General features: G+C 43.7%; 1 protein-coding gene across 1 annotated transcript; it reads right to left on the bottom strand.

The window, feature by feature from the left end:
* Positions 1 to 2,013: 2,013 nt before the first annotated feature.
* mrps35 (mitochondrial ribosomal protein S35) lies at positions 2,014 to 13,415 on the bottom strand. Its single transcript, XM_063195997.1, has 8 exons — positions 13,243 to 13,415; positions 12,887 to 12,933; positions 12,511 to 12,678; positions 8,954 to 9,014; positions 8,281 to 8,420; positions 6,707 to 6,816; positions 6,542 to 6,611; positions 2,014 to 2,562 (listed from the first exon to the last, which is right to left on the bottom strand). The coding sequence occupies exons 1-8, from the start codon at positions 13,376 to 13,378 to the stop codon at positions 2,287 to 2,289; spliced, it is 1,008 nt and encodes a 335-aa protein (XP_063052067.1). The 5' UTR covers positions 13,379 to 13,415; the 3' UTR covers positions 2,014 to 2,286.
* Between the last annotated feature and the right edge of the window lie 3,020 nt (positions 13,416 to 16,435).

Raw genomic sequence — 16,435 nt, 5'->3', positions numbered from 1 at the left:
GCTGGCAAAATAGTCAGGGCCGGATTAACGCATGCACGGACTAGATCTGCCAAGGGCAATATTGAGAAATGTACCTGTATCTATTGTGTTCAGTACAGATGCTAGACATATTATCCTTAATTCCTAGCTCATAATTATGACACTGTCTATATAATTTGTTGCGAAAGTTGCCTTTGGTGGGCATAGCAACCTGTAGCCTAGGGGCCCCAGGCCATCTTAATCCGGCCTGAAAATAGTGTGGAGTAGTAGGACTAGCTGACCTGGATCACTACAGAATGATGTGGACGGGAAAGAGGGCCATGTGACTGGTCAAGTATGCAACAATCCGGGAGAGCTTGTGAGCTGGCAAAATAAAATACGTACTATATGTAGCACCTGGCCTGAAGCCCAGCATAATGACTTTTAGGAAAGAGAGAGAGGCTCCATGGGCCTGGTTTAGTATGTTATTGTCCAAGAGGTTGCGAGACGAATAATGTGGATAGTAGGACTAGCTGAATCACTACAGAATGACCGGTGAAAGTGAGGCTCCATGCCCTTGAACTGTATGTCATAGTCCGAGACAGCTTGTGAATTTGAGTAGGCCTACACAGGATTTTGTTTGTAGTGTTAATTCAACATGTAGAGTGTAGGATCAACACTATAAGCGTTAAATCTGTCTCTAAGTGTTGATTTAACACTGCAAAATGTACTGTGTAGTCCTAGCTGATATGTAGCCTATGACCACAAATGCCACCTTGTTGCCTGAGCAAGATCTGACTTTAGCTCTCCCATCAAAATTTCTGCAGACGCCTCTGCAAAGACCAGAGTGATAAACTTTCCTCTGAGAGGATTAAGGGGTGAAATGAGTGTAGTCTGCGTGCCGATGCTCAGCAGCACTGTATGCTGTAGTAGTACACTGACTGTTGCATGACAATGCCACATCATCATCACATGAAAAGCAATGGTACGTGTTTATTTATATGAAATCCAAAAAGAACAAAACATTAATCTAAAGTGCAACCACCCTGACGGATTAGTCTGAAGGACATCTACTGCAATAAGAACGTTCAACATTTTTCAGCAACGTGCCATGCATCGTTTTATTGTGCCTTTCATTTATTCGCTGTTCCATTTTGTGCCATTATAGTTCGATACAGCACATTACATTCTCATGTAATTCATTTAATGATCTGTGGATAAATTATTTTCCAGAAAGCTGCTCTTTGAACGCATATTAAATCCTACCGATTCTAAATGAAATAGGCTTTGAAGTGCCTGGTTTGGTCTCAGATGATGAAATAATTACAACGCCTTCAGGTCAAGAAATATAATATGGTGAGAATTAATAGGAAACGTTTTTGTGTGTGTGTGTGTGTGTGTGTGTGTGTGTGTGTGTGTGTGTGTGTGTGTGTGTGTGTGTGTGTGTGTGTGTGTGTGTGTTATTGTCATCACCCGTTGGTTGAAGTCATTAACCGGCAGAGGGATTATCCAACATATTTTGGCCGCCCTGGCCTACAGTAAACGGCGATGCTGCCGACTGAGGTGAAACAGAGCAGGGTGAGCTTGATGGAGCGTGCGTGGGCTACAGAAATACTCCATCCAGCCTGACAAAAGCCAGTCACAACCCCAGGTCTCTTCTCACCATCAGAGCAGCATGGTGAACTGGGAGGAGTGGGAGTGGTTTGGATGGTGGTGGTTACAGTCAGACCTGGGCCAAAGCCCTCTCACACTGACACAAATAGCAAAGTGCCGGAAACCTGGACTGTGGGAATCGGGTTTCTCCACTCCCAGAACTACATGGACCAGAACAGAAAGTTACAGTAGCCTTGTATTTTCACCTGACATTGCTGAAAGCATCCTTTCAAGCAGAGTGGTGGTCATGTGGAACGAGAAAGGGGAACCATTCAATAAGGCTACCTAATGCCAGGGACACTTTAAGCACAGCACATATGGCAATGGTGTAAATTACATTAAGACTAGTAAGATGGTACAACATATTAATAGATTTGAGGTTGTGAATAACACTTGAGCATAGTAGGTTTACAATACATTTATTTTAAATACAGAAATGTTTCAGTATGAAGAAGTTGAGTTGCATTTATTCTGTAACTGCTGGATATTTTCAGTCCAGAAATGGTGACCACAGCTATGTTCTTAGAGGAAGTTTTGTTGGAATGGGAGGCGGTGAGCAGGGCGAGTGTGACTTAGTCATTATTGTGTGACACAGTTCAAGCTCTAAAAGCTTCAACAACACCAACACGGTCCCACTCTGCTGTCTGGCATCAAATCACATCCTCATTCTTCCCTTCAGATGTTTAGAAGTTTCTTGACCGCCTGGCGGTACTGCAGCATGGCGTCTTCCGTCTCTCCCTCGTTCTTGAGGCGCGTGACCGAGTCTTTGTACTCCTGCACGGCCGGCTGTCCTAGTAGCTCCTCCCGCACGGCGCCCGGGTCCTCCTCCTCCTCGGACGCCACCCGCATACGCAGCAGCGTGTCCAGCGCGTTCCTCTGGGAGACGCTCCCCTCCCAGTGGTACTCCTCCATGTCCTCACGAGTCTTCTCAGCTTCCCAGCCCTCCGTTTTCTAGACAAGAGGAAACAAGAGAGAGGAGGCTTGTGGTTAGTACTCAATGGCTCATATTTAAGCAGCATGTGACTGAAATAACGGAAACAGTACATTGAGATGCATCAAGACGTTAAACCCTTTAAATATTAAAATGAGACCTTTTCTCTTCTTTTTAATTGTGTGGAATAATTTCAAGAGAGAGAAAGAGGCTGTTGGTTGTGTTTAAGCTTCAGCCCATGAGGCACTCTGTTCTGTTTGGGGCGAAGGTGAGGCCATGCGATATGGAGGGTGTTAGCGCACCACACACTTCCTCGCGAGCTCCTCAGCTCTCCGAAGAGAAGAGCACCTCTCACAGTGATAGTGTTTCGCTATATGTGGGGGGGAGGAGGCTCTCTCCACATCTCCCTCCAGCCTTGGGCACGCATTCCCCTAACCAACACGGACAACAAAAGCGCCCATTGTGCTTTAGCCTGCCTGCGCTAGCTGGCTAACTCCGTCATACATGGCCTCCTAGCGCATATCCCCCTAGTCTCTACAGCCCTATGTCTCCTAGTCTCTACAGCCCTATGTCTCCTAGTCTCTACAGCCCTATGTCTCCTAGCGCATATCCCGTATAGTCTCCACAAGTCCCATGTCTCCACACCCCTATATCTCCTAGTGCATATCCCCTCTAGTCTCCACAGCCCAGTGGTTTAGCTTTAATGATCATCATTACCTTCACACGGCTGCGAAGAGCCAGACTGACCTCTTGACCCCTGATTATAATCACTCCGTTATTCTCCCTCCCTTATAACCCATATGACCTCTGGGCCTCCGGTTGAGATGTGGCTGAGGTGCGGTTCTTCTCCCTCCCTTATAACCTCTGGGCCTCCGGTGAGAAAGTGACAGCCCTCTGCAGGATGGAGGCAGACAGGTGCGGTGTGGCTTATGTGGGTAATTGGCCGAGATCCAATTAGGAATGGCGTAGACCCAATGAACAACAACAGCCAATTTCGCCTCTGGTAAACTTGGAATTTTTTTTTAGGGGAGTCTGAATCAATTTGAAGTGATTGTCAGTTAACATTTTCAAGCTGAGTGAAATAACTAAGGACTTCAGGCGAGGCGAGGCAAAGCGTTTCTGAATGAAGAGAGAGCTGGGTGGATGAATGGAAAGGAAAGGAAAGGAGTGCCGGTGGATGGAGAATAGCGGTTTGGAATGGAGCGTTCCTCTTCTCCCTGTTGGCTTGAACGGCGGTTGCAAGATTAGCAACACCGTCGTGTTACCATCAGAACTGCTTTCACGGCAGCCTCGCAGATAGAATCGCCCAACAGCCCGCAAAAACAAATGGCCTCTTTGTAACGCACGCCCCCCACCCTCCACAAACACGCGGTCACCATACCTGTACCCATCAGCCCGCAGGCAGCACTGTGCTGGCTTTTGTGCGTGCGAAAGGCCATCAGACGGAGATCCACTTCTCCCAGCCGAGATGCCCTTTTTTCACACAAATGTTTTTCTTTTCTTTCGTTTTTTTCCTCAGAGAACAAAACACAACTGTGGCATTTCCCCAATAAACTACACACTCCTGTCCAAAAGAGAGGATCTGCACAACACGAGGCTGTTAGAGTGTGACAGAGTTTAGTCATTCACCCAGCGTGGTGCTCGTTAGCCTAATCGATCTTTTCGCAGGTGCTCTGGGATTACCACCAGGGCGTTTGACGTGGCCATTATTGTTGAGCGGGATTCGCTTTCCCCTTGTTTTCAAGCAGGAAAGGTCAGCGGCACAATAGCCCTTGATCTACTATCCATCACCTTTAGTCATGTAAATGCATCGAAATGTCAAGGTACTTACAGCGGCACCTGAATGCTGCTCGCTCGGTAATCATTGCTTCACGTCGATTAGCACTAAAGAGTTCGCATCTACTTAAAAAGGCATTGTGGAGCAGAGAGGGAACAACAATGATGAAATTACCATGGTCTAAATTATGAACACCACCAGACGTGTTGGGTTAAATTATTGAATGGCTGCTTTGGTTACTGTCTGGGACAGGACGAACTGAATGATTGTAGTAAAGACTATAGCTTGTCTGACATCGCTTTACTGTGACACTTGTGGTGCCATGGTCCATCAATCTCTCCCCATCTCCATCCCCAGTCATTCGCTCTCACAGTACACTTTCCACCATGGCTGGACTGGGGCAGAAATAGGACCTAGGTACTTTTGGCTTAAAGGGGCCCCTCATGATTGGCGGCGCAGAACCGCCTCACCAGTGGGCCCAGCACTTTTGTGGGCCCCTATTTTCAGAAATGCATTTTTTTTTGGACATTTCTGAACATAAAGGCCCATGTGGGTTCGGGCCCACCGGGAAATGCCCGCCATGCCAGATGACCAGTCTATCCCTGTCCATCTCCATCCCCAGCCCCTGCCATTCGCACTCACAGTACACTTTCCACTCTCAGGTTGCATGCACGATGAGATTGGGGTGGCGCACAGACGGAGGCATCACTCAAGATTTTTTAATGGTGCCAATGAGTCCAAAGTAAGACCAGGCCATTAAAATGGACAGCGTGCGAGCGAGGTTACTGGCCGAGACAACCACGTTCAACAGTGGAAGCATTTTCTTCTTTACAATGTCTATATATGCATTATGCTTTTTGTAGTACTTGAATGGGTTTAGGAATGCACAAACTTCATCGAGTTGTGAAACCGGGTGCACAAAAAGAATAACATGGCACAGCCCATGTCAAGGGGGCCTTGGCTGGCATATACCAGTGTAAGGGGGGGCCTTGTCCTGGCAAAGTTTGGTAACCCCCGCTCTAAACCACTTGTCATCGTCCCCTGCACAGGGTCAGGAAGCGAACGGCAGCGGGCATGGAGAAGAAAAGTCACATGAAAACTGAAGCTCCCGTTTCTCTTACTTTAATGTGACGAGTTCTTACTTACTTTGATGTTCGCGCAGCATTTTCAGTTTTCATGTGACTTTGCTAGTTCCGCACCAATCTCTTTGAGACGGATGTGCCATGCATGTTTTTCGTTGTTACGCATGGAAAAGAAAAGGCCTGCAGTCCCCCGCAGCTCCAGTGAAACTTTCATGGCAGGTGGGCTCTCAAAGGCTGTGAATGGGGACCCTACTGAAATATTCATGTGTGCTTTGAAAGCCAGAAGAAAGCTTTGCTGTGGACGGGCACACGTGGAGACTTTAATGTATATTCAGCCCCACCACCAGCACACACCGCACCAGGCTCAAGTGTCCTGACTTCATCCAGACCTCATGATCATGATCACCCGGCCCGCTGAGCGGTTTCAAACAGAGAACACTGTAATCTCCCAAACAGGCGCCATGTGAATGACCGAAACCAGACAGACAGTCTTTGCTGCTCTAGCTTGATTTTTATGTACACTGACCTTGGGTATTCTGAAAGGCACTTAGCCCATCTTAACCAGGAGACACAGCTGTGAGTTTTCACTTTTAAAACTGGCTGTTGCATCTATGAGGGTCATTCCACGTCAAATCAACAGGAGCCCGCGCACTTAGGTCTCAAAAAAATCTGAAAATATTACTGAGTGTACCTATGGTACTTAAGAGAAACACTGTTACTTTATTTGAATGTAAGATGTATACTCTCCATGTTACAGCCAATTTCACTGGGGGAGGGGGGTGCCCATTTTGTTCACACTCTTTTTTTGGTCAAGTTCACAAGCCCGTAGCTCAAGAACTAAACCATGTAGGAAACTCAAATTTGGCATGCTGGTACATAGATAGGAATAGTTTGTTGCAAAACTGTCAGTTTTGGTCTGTATGATCCTGCATCGTCATAGCATTCCCTCAAAGATGATACAAATTGTACTGGAGTTTTTGGCTGTGCTCTGTTTAGGCCTTCAGAAGACATATTTGTGCCCAACATAGCCTCATGATTTTTTCCCCTTGTAGATACAAGTAGAAACACACAAGTAGACAGATGCATTCAACACTAGTACTAAATGGTTAAACAGCACAGAGAGAGTATACACTTACTTACCCATGACTCATGATAGAGGACAGTCAAGAGGTACATCGCATAGTCATAGTTCTGCTGTCTCAATGGGCAACTGGAAAAGAATGATGAAACAAACAAACAAAACCAGTTAACATAATGTTCCACTGCTTATTTCTGGAAAGAATATTTTGCCATGTGAATACCTACCAGTCAGTGTGGATGGTGAGTGTGTCCGTCTCCTTACAGTAACGGTCTCTCACCAGCTTGATCATCTTCTTCCTGGCATGCTCATCTAAATTCAGACTAGACAGCTTCACCTGTAGTCAATAACAGGAAACACCAGATTAGGAGAACTCAAAAAAGGTATTCAAGGAAGAGAAAATCGACATTTAAAAAAAATTAAAAAAGAATTGATAGCCATGTATTTTTTTCTCGTTTCTTGTTGTGGGATCTGTCAACAGATTATCCATAACCACCCATTGTCAGTATAATTCTGACCTTTAACCTTTCCATCAAATCCTAGAGATGAAACCTTATTTACGGGGAATCCGTGGCTCAGCGGAGTGCTATAGTAATAGATCGCTATAGTAACGGGTCTGTGGCTCAGCAGAGCGCTATAGTAAGTGAGCGCTATAGTAACAGAGCGCTATAGTAACAGGCTTTTCTCAAGCGAACAAAAACAAAAGGGATTATAGTATGTACATATGCCTGCAGGTCACATCAAATGAAACCCACACAGATTCACTTGTGACCAGTGTCCACCTGTATCCGGATAGATAGGGGATTTGTGTGCTTGCACAGCTAGATCAGCCACATGTGTATCTTTACAGGGTTTAATACAGAGGTTGCTTTAGCACATTTTTGGGTGACAACTCTAGTAAAATTGAGCTCAGTGGCACGCCAACTGATTCCATTGGGGTGGGGTCTTGTACAGCCCGGTCCTATGGGATTTAGTCCTGCAATCTGACTGTGATCAACGCTGTGCTCCTCTTAACATCACCCTCCCTCCCTCCCTCCACGCCTCAAAACCTCAGACTAATCCCGCCGGGATTAATGGCTGAAATCATTCCTGCCACGGGGCTGTAATCTTCTAGGAAGTGTCAGGAAAGCAGATGGTGGTTTTGACTCACGTTCAAGTCAAATATGCAAAAGAAAAAATGAACTACGAAAATTACATAGTTACTGTTGCAAACTTACAGGAAAGTAGTTACAGTACCGTATACTTTTTTGTAGTGTAGTATAAGTGTTTTTTAGTACTACTGTATGTGCTTTGATCTTCCCCTGCCTGGACAATGTTTTTCTATTCATCTTTTTCCCGTTATCTTGTCTGCTGTCCATCCACTGACAATCAAGTTAATTGAGGCTTTTCTACTTTGCTAAGTTACCCTTCATAGGCGCATTGATCTATAACAGTGATTCATTTTTGGAACCAATTTGACATAGTGAATGCTTACCCCAATCAGTCAATCAGAGAAGGGAAATGTTGAGGGAGAAATCTTTTCAATCAATATGTTTTGTCCAGCATAGGCCTCAGTGAGGTGGGATGTGAACGGAACTACTTTGTTAAAAGAAGCGAGATATGTACTCTTTACTAGATAGGGCCGGGCAATATGGCACAAAAAATAGATCAAGATATAGTCCCCCCCTGAAACAGTTACTGTACAATGGACTGACATTGTAAAATAAGCATTGACACAGACAGAAACACAGGCAGACACTACCCGCATTGATCAAAGTTAGTTGGTTGTGCTTCTAGTACCAACGCATGCATGTCCACTTACGGTGAGTGTGACGACTCTGGCTTTTGGATTTCTCAGTGACGTGCCGGCGGACACAAACTCTTTGCTCTCCACTTTAATGGGGAAATGCTTCTCACACGCAGCATCAGAGTCCAAGCCGGACGGCCAGTCTGTGCAGAAGGCTGCAGAGAGAGCGAGCACAACAATACCTCTTAATGTATGTCCTCTACAAGTCTTCTGTTGTCCAGTCTTGCACTTTAAATGTCTGTATGAGCACTGTCTATGTCCATACTGTCTTAAGTCCATGTATAAGTACTGTCTATGTCTATACTGTCTATGTCCTTACCTAGATTAGTCTATGTCTGTATGGGAAAGCAAGAAATGTAATTTCAAATTCTTTGTATGACCAGTGCATGTAAAGAAATTGACAATAAAACCACTTGACTTGACTTGACTTGAGTGTTTAACAGGTAAAGTGTTTAGCAGCAGGGGCCTAAACCAAGAAGCTGGTTCAGGAGTGAGCCAGGTTAAGTTAAGAGGCAAATCGTCTAATAGAAGAGCCTGGAGTCCAGCTTCCAGAATAACCCTCTGCTCCTCTCTAAAGCAATGTAGAACACAATAACAATAATAATAAAAAACAATATGACATTTTTGCAAGAGATGTTCAAATAATATGATTTGATGTGGTCAAATAAACTATAGAAGAGGTGCTTACGTTTTAATGCCTCACAGTGTTTCTTAATGGCAGCAGGCGTGAGGTGTAAGAAGTTGGGGATCTGAGAAGGAAAGCATTTCACAAATATAATTTAAACCAACGGTGCTACATGAAAGCTATATTCACTACTTCCTCATGCTGTTATGCTGTTTTGGGGTTCATACTGATATTTGTTTGGTAATAACCGCGAGTTGGGGGGGAGAGAAGGGATTGGGTCCTCATTACATTGCAAGTATTAGGTGGTGGGGCCCTTTTGGCCAGCCAAAGCGGTCAGTGATCATGACCAACTTGCCTAAATAATTTCAAAGATTGTCAATGAAGTGGTGTCTACCAGCCTGCTGAACCTCCTTCCTTGCACTACGCTTCAGTTCAGTCAGAGGGCCTGGCTGTCCAGTATGGCTGTAACGATATTGCATCGAACCGAGTGATCGCGGTACGCAGACCCACGAATCCCTATCGCGAACCTTCCTCGCAGAATCGCGATGCGCCCTTTTAAAGTTGTTACCCCTCGGTCTAGAAAACAGCAGGATACAGGCAAATGCTTGCATATGCGCTTAATGCTTGTATATGCGCTCAAAGACAATTAGAAATGGGGCGCACATGAGCGAGTATGCTAACACTTCCATTCACCCCTCTCTCCTGTAAAATGTTCCGTCCAACCAGCACGTGCATTGGTTGTTATTCATTGCCTGAGCAACCTCCGCGACCGCGAGACAAAAAACTTGGGCAAACGTCGGAAGGTAAAGCACAGAAATGAACAACAGACCAAGAAGGCTTTATCAAACGTGTGAAGATTTTTTTTGATTCATGCATGCGCCGATGTATGTTGAGTGGAGATAGACGTTGAGCGGAGAGAGAGAAAGAGTGCGAGTCAGAGCGAGATGCTCCGCCTGCCCAAATTTGAAAGAGCTTTGAAAGAGCTCGATATGCTCATAAGAGTGTCTGAAGTCGGGCGAACGTAGAGGTCCATGTGGATATTAGGCAGCATTATATCCTCCCCACATTGAAAGCCTGCCTAGCGAAAACATGCTCCATTTGTCAAAATGTCAAATCACAAAACCAAACAAAGGACAACGTGCATGCCTGAGAACATAACTGAGGTTAATTTCGAGTTTTGTTTGTATAAGGGTGGGAGACGTGACGCCTTGTTTTTTCGTAACATTGGTTAAAAACCTACAAAACTGTTATTTTTCCTTTAAAAACATATATCAATGAAAGAAGATTATGTTTCATATTAGTCTTAGATGAGAAGAAACATTTTTGTTAAGATTTATGTAAAGGTTTATATGTCAAATATCCTGCGGTGTGACTGTAACATTAATGAAACCTGGAATATAATATATATATATAAATTAACCAACAACATTTTGAATAATGTATGAAGCATGTGTTTTCATTTATAAAAAGTTTTTTTTATAAATGAAAACACATATTAAGATTAAACACAATATCATTATCAAGTTAGTATGAGCTCAGATGTCAGTCATGTATACAAAAGGATTAAAATGGCCATAATGCAGTGAATTCCCTGTGGTGTGACTCCATTTTCCTGCGGTGTGACATGCCTATGCAATGTGTTGATGCAAGACACATTTCTCCAAAAATGGCAAAAATAAGGTGAAATTCCACAGACCAATTTTTATCCATGATTTTTTTCAGGAATTTGAAAAACTTTTTTTTTTTTTTTTGCGTTACGCCCTTAAACGTCAACCACCCATAAGCGTGTGCGCGCTGCTGCACGATCAAAACAGTTACAAAAATATTAAACATCAAAATGAAGTGTTGTATTTCTGTAAGTAACTTAATACAACATGTTTCCTGACGAAATATGACCAGTGTTGTTTTCAGTTAATGTTTGGATATTAATTGGATAATGTTTGATAATGTGAGACAGTTGTTATAGGCTACCTAGGCTATACTGGAACCCTGACCCTTCTCTCTCCATCTCTGTCTCTCACACATGGTCAGCATCTCAGCATGATATGATCTAAGCCTATTAGTAATAAGCCTATTTTTCCTTGGTGAACTAATATCCCTTATTTCTCTGTGTTGTGCTTTGATGTCAACAACAGGTTGCAGTGGTAGGCCTATATCTGCAACATCATTTAGTAGACCTAAAAAAATAATGTAGGCAGGTAAATGCAAAAAGAAAGCATAGTCCTATATATAAATATAGCCCATAATTTATTTTCTTATTTTTTTCCCTTAAAAAAAATAAAATCGTGGGGCGTATCGAACCGTGGGTCATATATCGTGATACAAACCGAATCGTGGGTTGGGTGTATCGTTACAGCCTTACTGTCTAGGATTGTGAAACTATTTCTTCCTACTATTCAAGTGTAACACACACATTTCACTTCTTTATTTGGATTGACAGATGTACATTTATCATGGCACAATCCAAATTTGGCCTAACACACACACACACACACACACACACACACACACACACACACACACACACACACACACACACACACACACACACACACACACACACACTGGTGGTGCTGCTGACACACAGCAGAGAGGTAGAGCACTCTGATCCTGAGGGGTTTCTTGTTTTAAAGAGGGTCAGATCAGCGCACCGCTCAGGAAGTGTTTTGATGACCAATCCGTACCATGTGGTTCTCCCCGGCTTGTAAACCACTGCATGATGTCATGCTTCCCTCTGCACTGATGACATGTTTAGAAGGTGGAGTTGCTCGAGTGACTATAGTGGATGGTGTGTTAGTTCCTGTCCCAGTGAGTAAAGTGGATGGTGTGTCAGTTCCTGTCCCCTTAACTCTAAACAGTGAGGTTGAGAAATCGTTGGGCAACCACAACCTACACTGTGATACTCAGGAAATCCTCGACAATCCAGGCGATGTCTTGTATTAAGGCTGCACAGTAATCTACCTCCCTGTTTCAGCTCAGTGGTTATGTCACATTGTGGCTACTACTACTAACATCATCAGGCTTGGTTTGGTTGTAAGGAAATTAAGAACTTATGGACTGAGAATTGGGACTAACAGCAATTCGGCATTGCCCCACTCATGCCTGACATGTCAGTGGCCTGACATCATAAGATGCCAACCATCCCAACCATCCCAACTGCCCAGTAAAACACAGCACTGTCTTGTTGTGTTTATTTTCTGGTATGTAACTAACAGTCACTGATTGCATTAGATTTGGGAATTCCCAGTTTTGCGCCCCTTTCTGAAATGTCAATATTAAAGGAATAAACCACCACCACCATAATAATTCATAAACACTCCCTCTGTTCACATTAGGCAGTTTCTATCTAGTCCCAAAATGGATGAATGTCAATGGAAACCGGGCCAGACCCTTTTCTGACTGGTGCAATAATTTAAGAATTGATAGCAGTGAGAATAGTGACAAAGTGTGCAGCCCTGTGTGTCAGGAGCTGACCATATCATGGGAGGGACAGTGTGTTATACCTGGGCTTATGAAATACGTGCATCCTACCATGTGATGACATGTGCATCACTGACATTTGCAGGGCAGTCTTACACAATATTTTATAGATTCAGCCTCTCCACCGTCTCTGGTATTACCTTCATCAGTTCCAGATTGCCATTCTTCTGGGGAGGTACTCCTCTCTTCACTGGGTACCCCATCCTCACAGGTAAGGGCACCGCTGAAGGTTTGAACACCGCTGCTGCTGGGTACACGGCTGTCCAGTCTTGGTTTTCAGCCATCTTCTCTGACCTGGGCTCTCCCGACTGTTTTATGATGACGGTGCGAATTAAAGGTAAACAATGTCACATAGGCTATCTGATAGAAGTGTTTCACAGGCGCTGAAACATAACAGAACCCAGGCTCCACTCTCATCCAAGGCTGCCCTTAAGCAAAGTACCTTTGTCCCCAGGACTATAAACAATATCCTGTAAAATAAGTGTAATGCAATAAATACATAATAAGAGCACATACCTCCCGCTTCGCCCTTCTGGGCATTCTGCCGCCTCGGTCTGGGAAACCTTTGGAAATACAAACAGCATGTCAAAGGAATCACGCCGAGAACATGGCATAGAACTGCACGAATGAATGACAGCTGCGTCATACACTGACAATTTCAACACTGAATGATTAAAAAATGATGCCATTGCAACAATGCAATTACCACAACTCGCGTTTAACTTATACCTAAGCAACAAAGTTCACATAGCTGAATGACAGGCAGGCAGACTGACAGCTAGTAGCGCGGTACTATGCAAGTTAGTTAGCAGCCTCTCACAAAATATGCTAACCCATAAACATCAAACATAATATATATTTCCAATCATCACCTTTGCCATTGTTTATAGATAACGCTGTTGAATAGCCAGCTCTGATGCCAAGTAAGCTACGGGCATTATTTCCTAAGCATTGTCCGTTTGATCTCCCGAAGGACAACACCGTGGCCCGCATACAGGAGGCAGCCATTTTTACACGAACTACGAGAAACTACGGCACACAGGAGGAGTCAAACATTGCGAAATCACCAAAACAAACTCACAACGCAGACTTTCAATATACCGGTATAATAGGATGCTGTATTTCTGTCCCCAAAAAACTAGCGACTGTAGCCAAGATTCGGTGAAACGCAGGCAGGTCTTGTTTGAATGTTTAAATTGTTTAACTTACTATGCATGCTAACATATGAACTAAATCGCGTATGAAGCATGTGCATTGCCTTAAAAATCTTTGAAAATTAAATGAGAATAAATTGGGAAAAATATTATTTCGTGGAATTTGATGAATGTGATGTGTGATTTAAACAAACAAATAAAGAAGCAAAAAAAAAAACATACACAACACACATCCCTGACTTAGTCTACGTCACTATATTTATAATCCGTTTTCAGTCTTTTTATGGTAAGCTTAAAGATAACGGTCGGTCCTGCTCCATCTGATAGCCTTGCTGTTGTGGTGACGCGCGCATCCACGCGGACACGCAAGACTTGCTGGATGACAACAGCGTTGTGCACGTGCCGTGCATCACCTGCTGCTGCTCTTGCGTTGATGGACAAGAAAACATCAGTTACGCTTGAAGAGCTACCTTGACAGACTTTTAAAAAAGTTGCTACAACTACGGGAATAGACATAACCATGTCAGTGAGCTAAAAAAAGAGAGAGAAAGCAATCTTTTTTTAATTTACCGTCTCGTCTGTCACAGCAAGACGGACACATTACACCGCCTTCTTGACAGGTGAGTAGTATGCTAGCATTTGGAGCGGGATTTCTGTATTAGGGCTATTCTGCAAAAAATGACTATATTGTCATTCCTCTGTTATAATGGTGTCAATGTAGTCTTATTTTGTTCGTGTGTGTAGGACAGGGAATATGAAAAACGGTTTGGTCAGATATTGTTTTTTTTATGTGGAGATGTAGGCTGGGCAGTGAAACCAAAACCTGTTGGGCAAGTGGTGGTATAATGTTATAGTTTATTCTGATGGGGTAATGTCATAGTTTATTCCTCGCAAAAGGTGTGAAGCTACGAAGGGTTCTCATAGTAGCCTATCCAACATACAAATTGTTGTGCTATTTTTTTTACACGTTGTAGGCTATTTTAAGTATACTTATACTACAGATATACTACACAGTAGGCCTATACTGCTCCTGTCATGGAGACATTTACCCAGACCATGGAAGAGGTTATAGGAGAGAGACAGGGCAAATAATGATACCTCTCATATAAAAGCTTATTTTTGTAATAAACAGACTAGGCCTATATAAATATGTGACATGGTCTTCCATGCTTTTATTGTAGTCAGTCACAGAGCAGTGTGCACCAGCAAAAGTTTCACAATGCATTTTTGTTAGTGACACATAATGGTGATAACCATAGTAATGTCTTCCCCTTGATGATGAAGGTTACATGCAGTGCAACGAATCACACTTCTGGCTACTTCAATGATATTGAATGTAATGTGTGGAGCTGTATGCATACATTCATTCTGTCAGTGAGTGATGCAGGTTTGTTACTAGGCACCTTGCATGTCAACAGGTCAGCTACTCTCCTCCCTGCTCGTGAGTGAGGCTTCTCTTCTCGGTGACAGCCATTGTTTGGTCGTCCACTATCTAGTTTGGCCGGGGCGGGAGGGCAGAGGAGAGAAACTTAATCTATGGGGCAGAGGAGAGCGCATGGCAGAGGCTTTCAGCACATCTGCTGCGCTGAGCTGAGCGACAGACATGTACTCGAGAGCTGGCTCCTGTTTCGATTCTGCCCTGGCTGCACAAAGCCGTGTTTCCTATCACCCCATCAAAGCAACTGTTTGCCACTTTTCCAGAGATGGATCACTGCCTTTAAGGGGTAGGCTTGACCTTATTAAGCGCCTGTTTGACTCCCGCTATATAATTGTGTGTCACATTTGGTTAAGGACGGCTGCCAAGAGAGCTGGCTATGCTCAGCGTTCAAGTAAAGTCTCGCTGTAAAAGGAATTTAATGATGTGTTATTTTCCTCCATAAACAAACCATGTGGGCAACAAATAGGCCAAATAGGCCGGTCTCAATCACCAGTTGTTGACGCCACAGTATGTCTTGAATGGAAGGAAGGGACCTGCACAAATAATTCAGAATTCGGAAGCACTGACTTGATTTCATGATCAAAACTATGTCTGACACCATACAGGGTTTAAGTTGAAACAGGGGTAGTTAATGTCAGAGCCACATGTCATATCCCCTTAAGACACGGTTTTATAAATTAGCTGTTACCAGAATGGCAATGACCAAGTCGTAATGTACTAAAGGCCCCGTGCACTGTCATAGTAGTGTAGTACAATAGTAGTTAACTTTCAATGTCTATTACAGCGTGCCACAGGAGGTACGGCGTGCATTAAGGGGCTACTATTCTCAAGTCAAGACTTATAAAACTTTCCTACCTTCACTGCAGGTCTTCATTTACAGGGCTAATCCCCTCTAGTCCATGTTGCAATATTAATGGTATGCTGCAATCCCTGTGGAGGTGTATCCGAGCCCTCTGATGACTATTCTACTCACTACTTTGGAAAGAACAGAGTATCTCTTAACTTCTTACCGCAGGCAATTTAACTGTGGGAGGGTGGTGTAAGATGAGGCTTAATTCGAGGACATTGTAGCAGCTAAGGTTAACACTTTATTTTTTTACTATCCCTGTTACAACGTGTACCCATTGTTAAGTACAGTGTAACAAAGTGTGCAACATGTTAAAGAATGTACTTGCACAGCCCTGTATAAGAGTGGGCTTATGGTGTGCTAAGTACAGCCATACAGTGTGCGAAGTACCTAATGTTACAGTACACTGTCTAAATATACTGCAGATATACATTTAATCATCAGAATAAACACTTCCTTAATTTCCCCTCTGGGGATCAGGAAAGTTACTCTACTCCACCCTACTCCTCCTGTAGTGTGTTTTCCTCTCGTTGAGGTACCCACATGCAGAGAGGAACACACTCCACCCAAGAGCTTAAGCACAGGTAGGTGATGTACAGGCAGGTGATGATGATGATGGATTTTTA

The sequence above is a fragment of the Engraulis encrasicolus genome, chromosome 4 (genome assembly GCF_034702125.1).
Source record: "Engraulis encrasicolus isolate BLACKSEA-1 chromosome 4, IST_EnEncr_1.0, whole genome shotgun sequence".
In the NCBI taxonomy this organism is placed as follows: domain Eukaryota; kingdom Metazoa; phylum Chordata; class Actinopteri; order Clupeiformes; family Engraulidae; genus Engraulis; species Engraulis encrasicolus.
This window is presented reverse-complemented; position numbering and strand designations above follow the sequence as displayed.

Bases quoted from the DNA above. Each gene is read 5' to 3' on its own strand.
- mrps35 (XM_063195997.1), bottom strand. From the start codon at position 13,378: ATGGCTGCCTCCTGTATGCGGGCCACGGTGTTGTCCTTCGGGAGATCA. The intron at 9,015-12,510 runs GTAATACCAGAG...TTTCCTTCTCAG, and splicing joins GCAATCTGGAACTGATGAAG to ATCCCCAACTTCTTACACCT. The intron at 8,421-8,953 runs GTAAGCACCTCT...CTCTCTCTGCAG, and splicing joins ACACTGTGAGGCATTAAAAC to CCTTCTGCACAGACTGGCCG.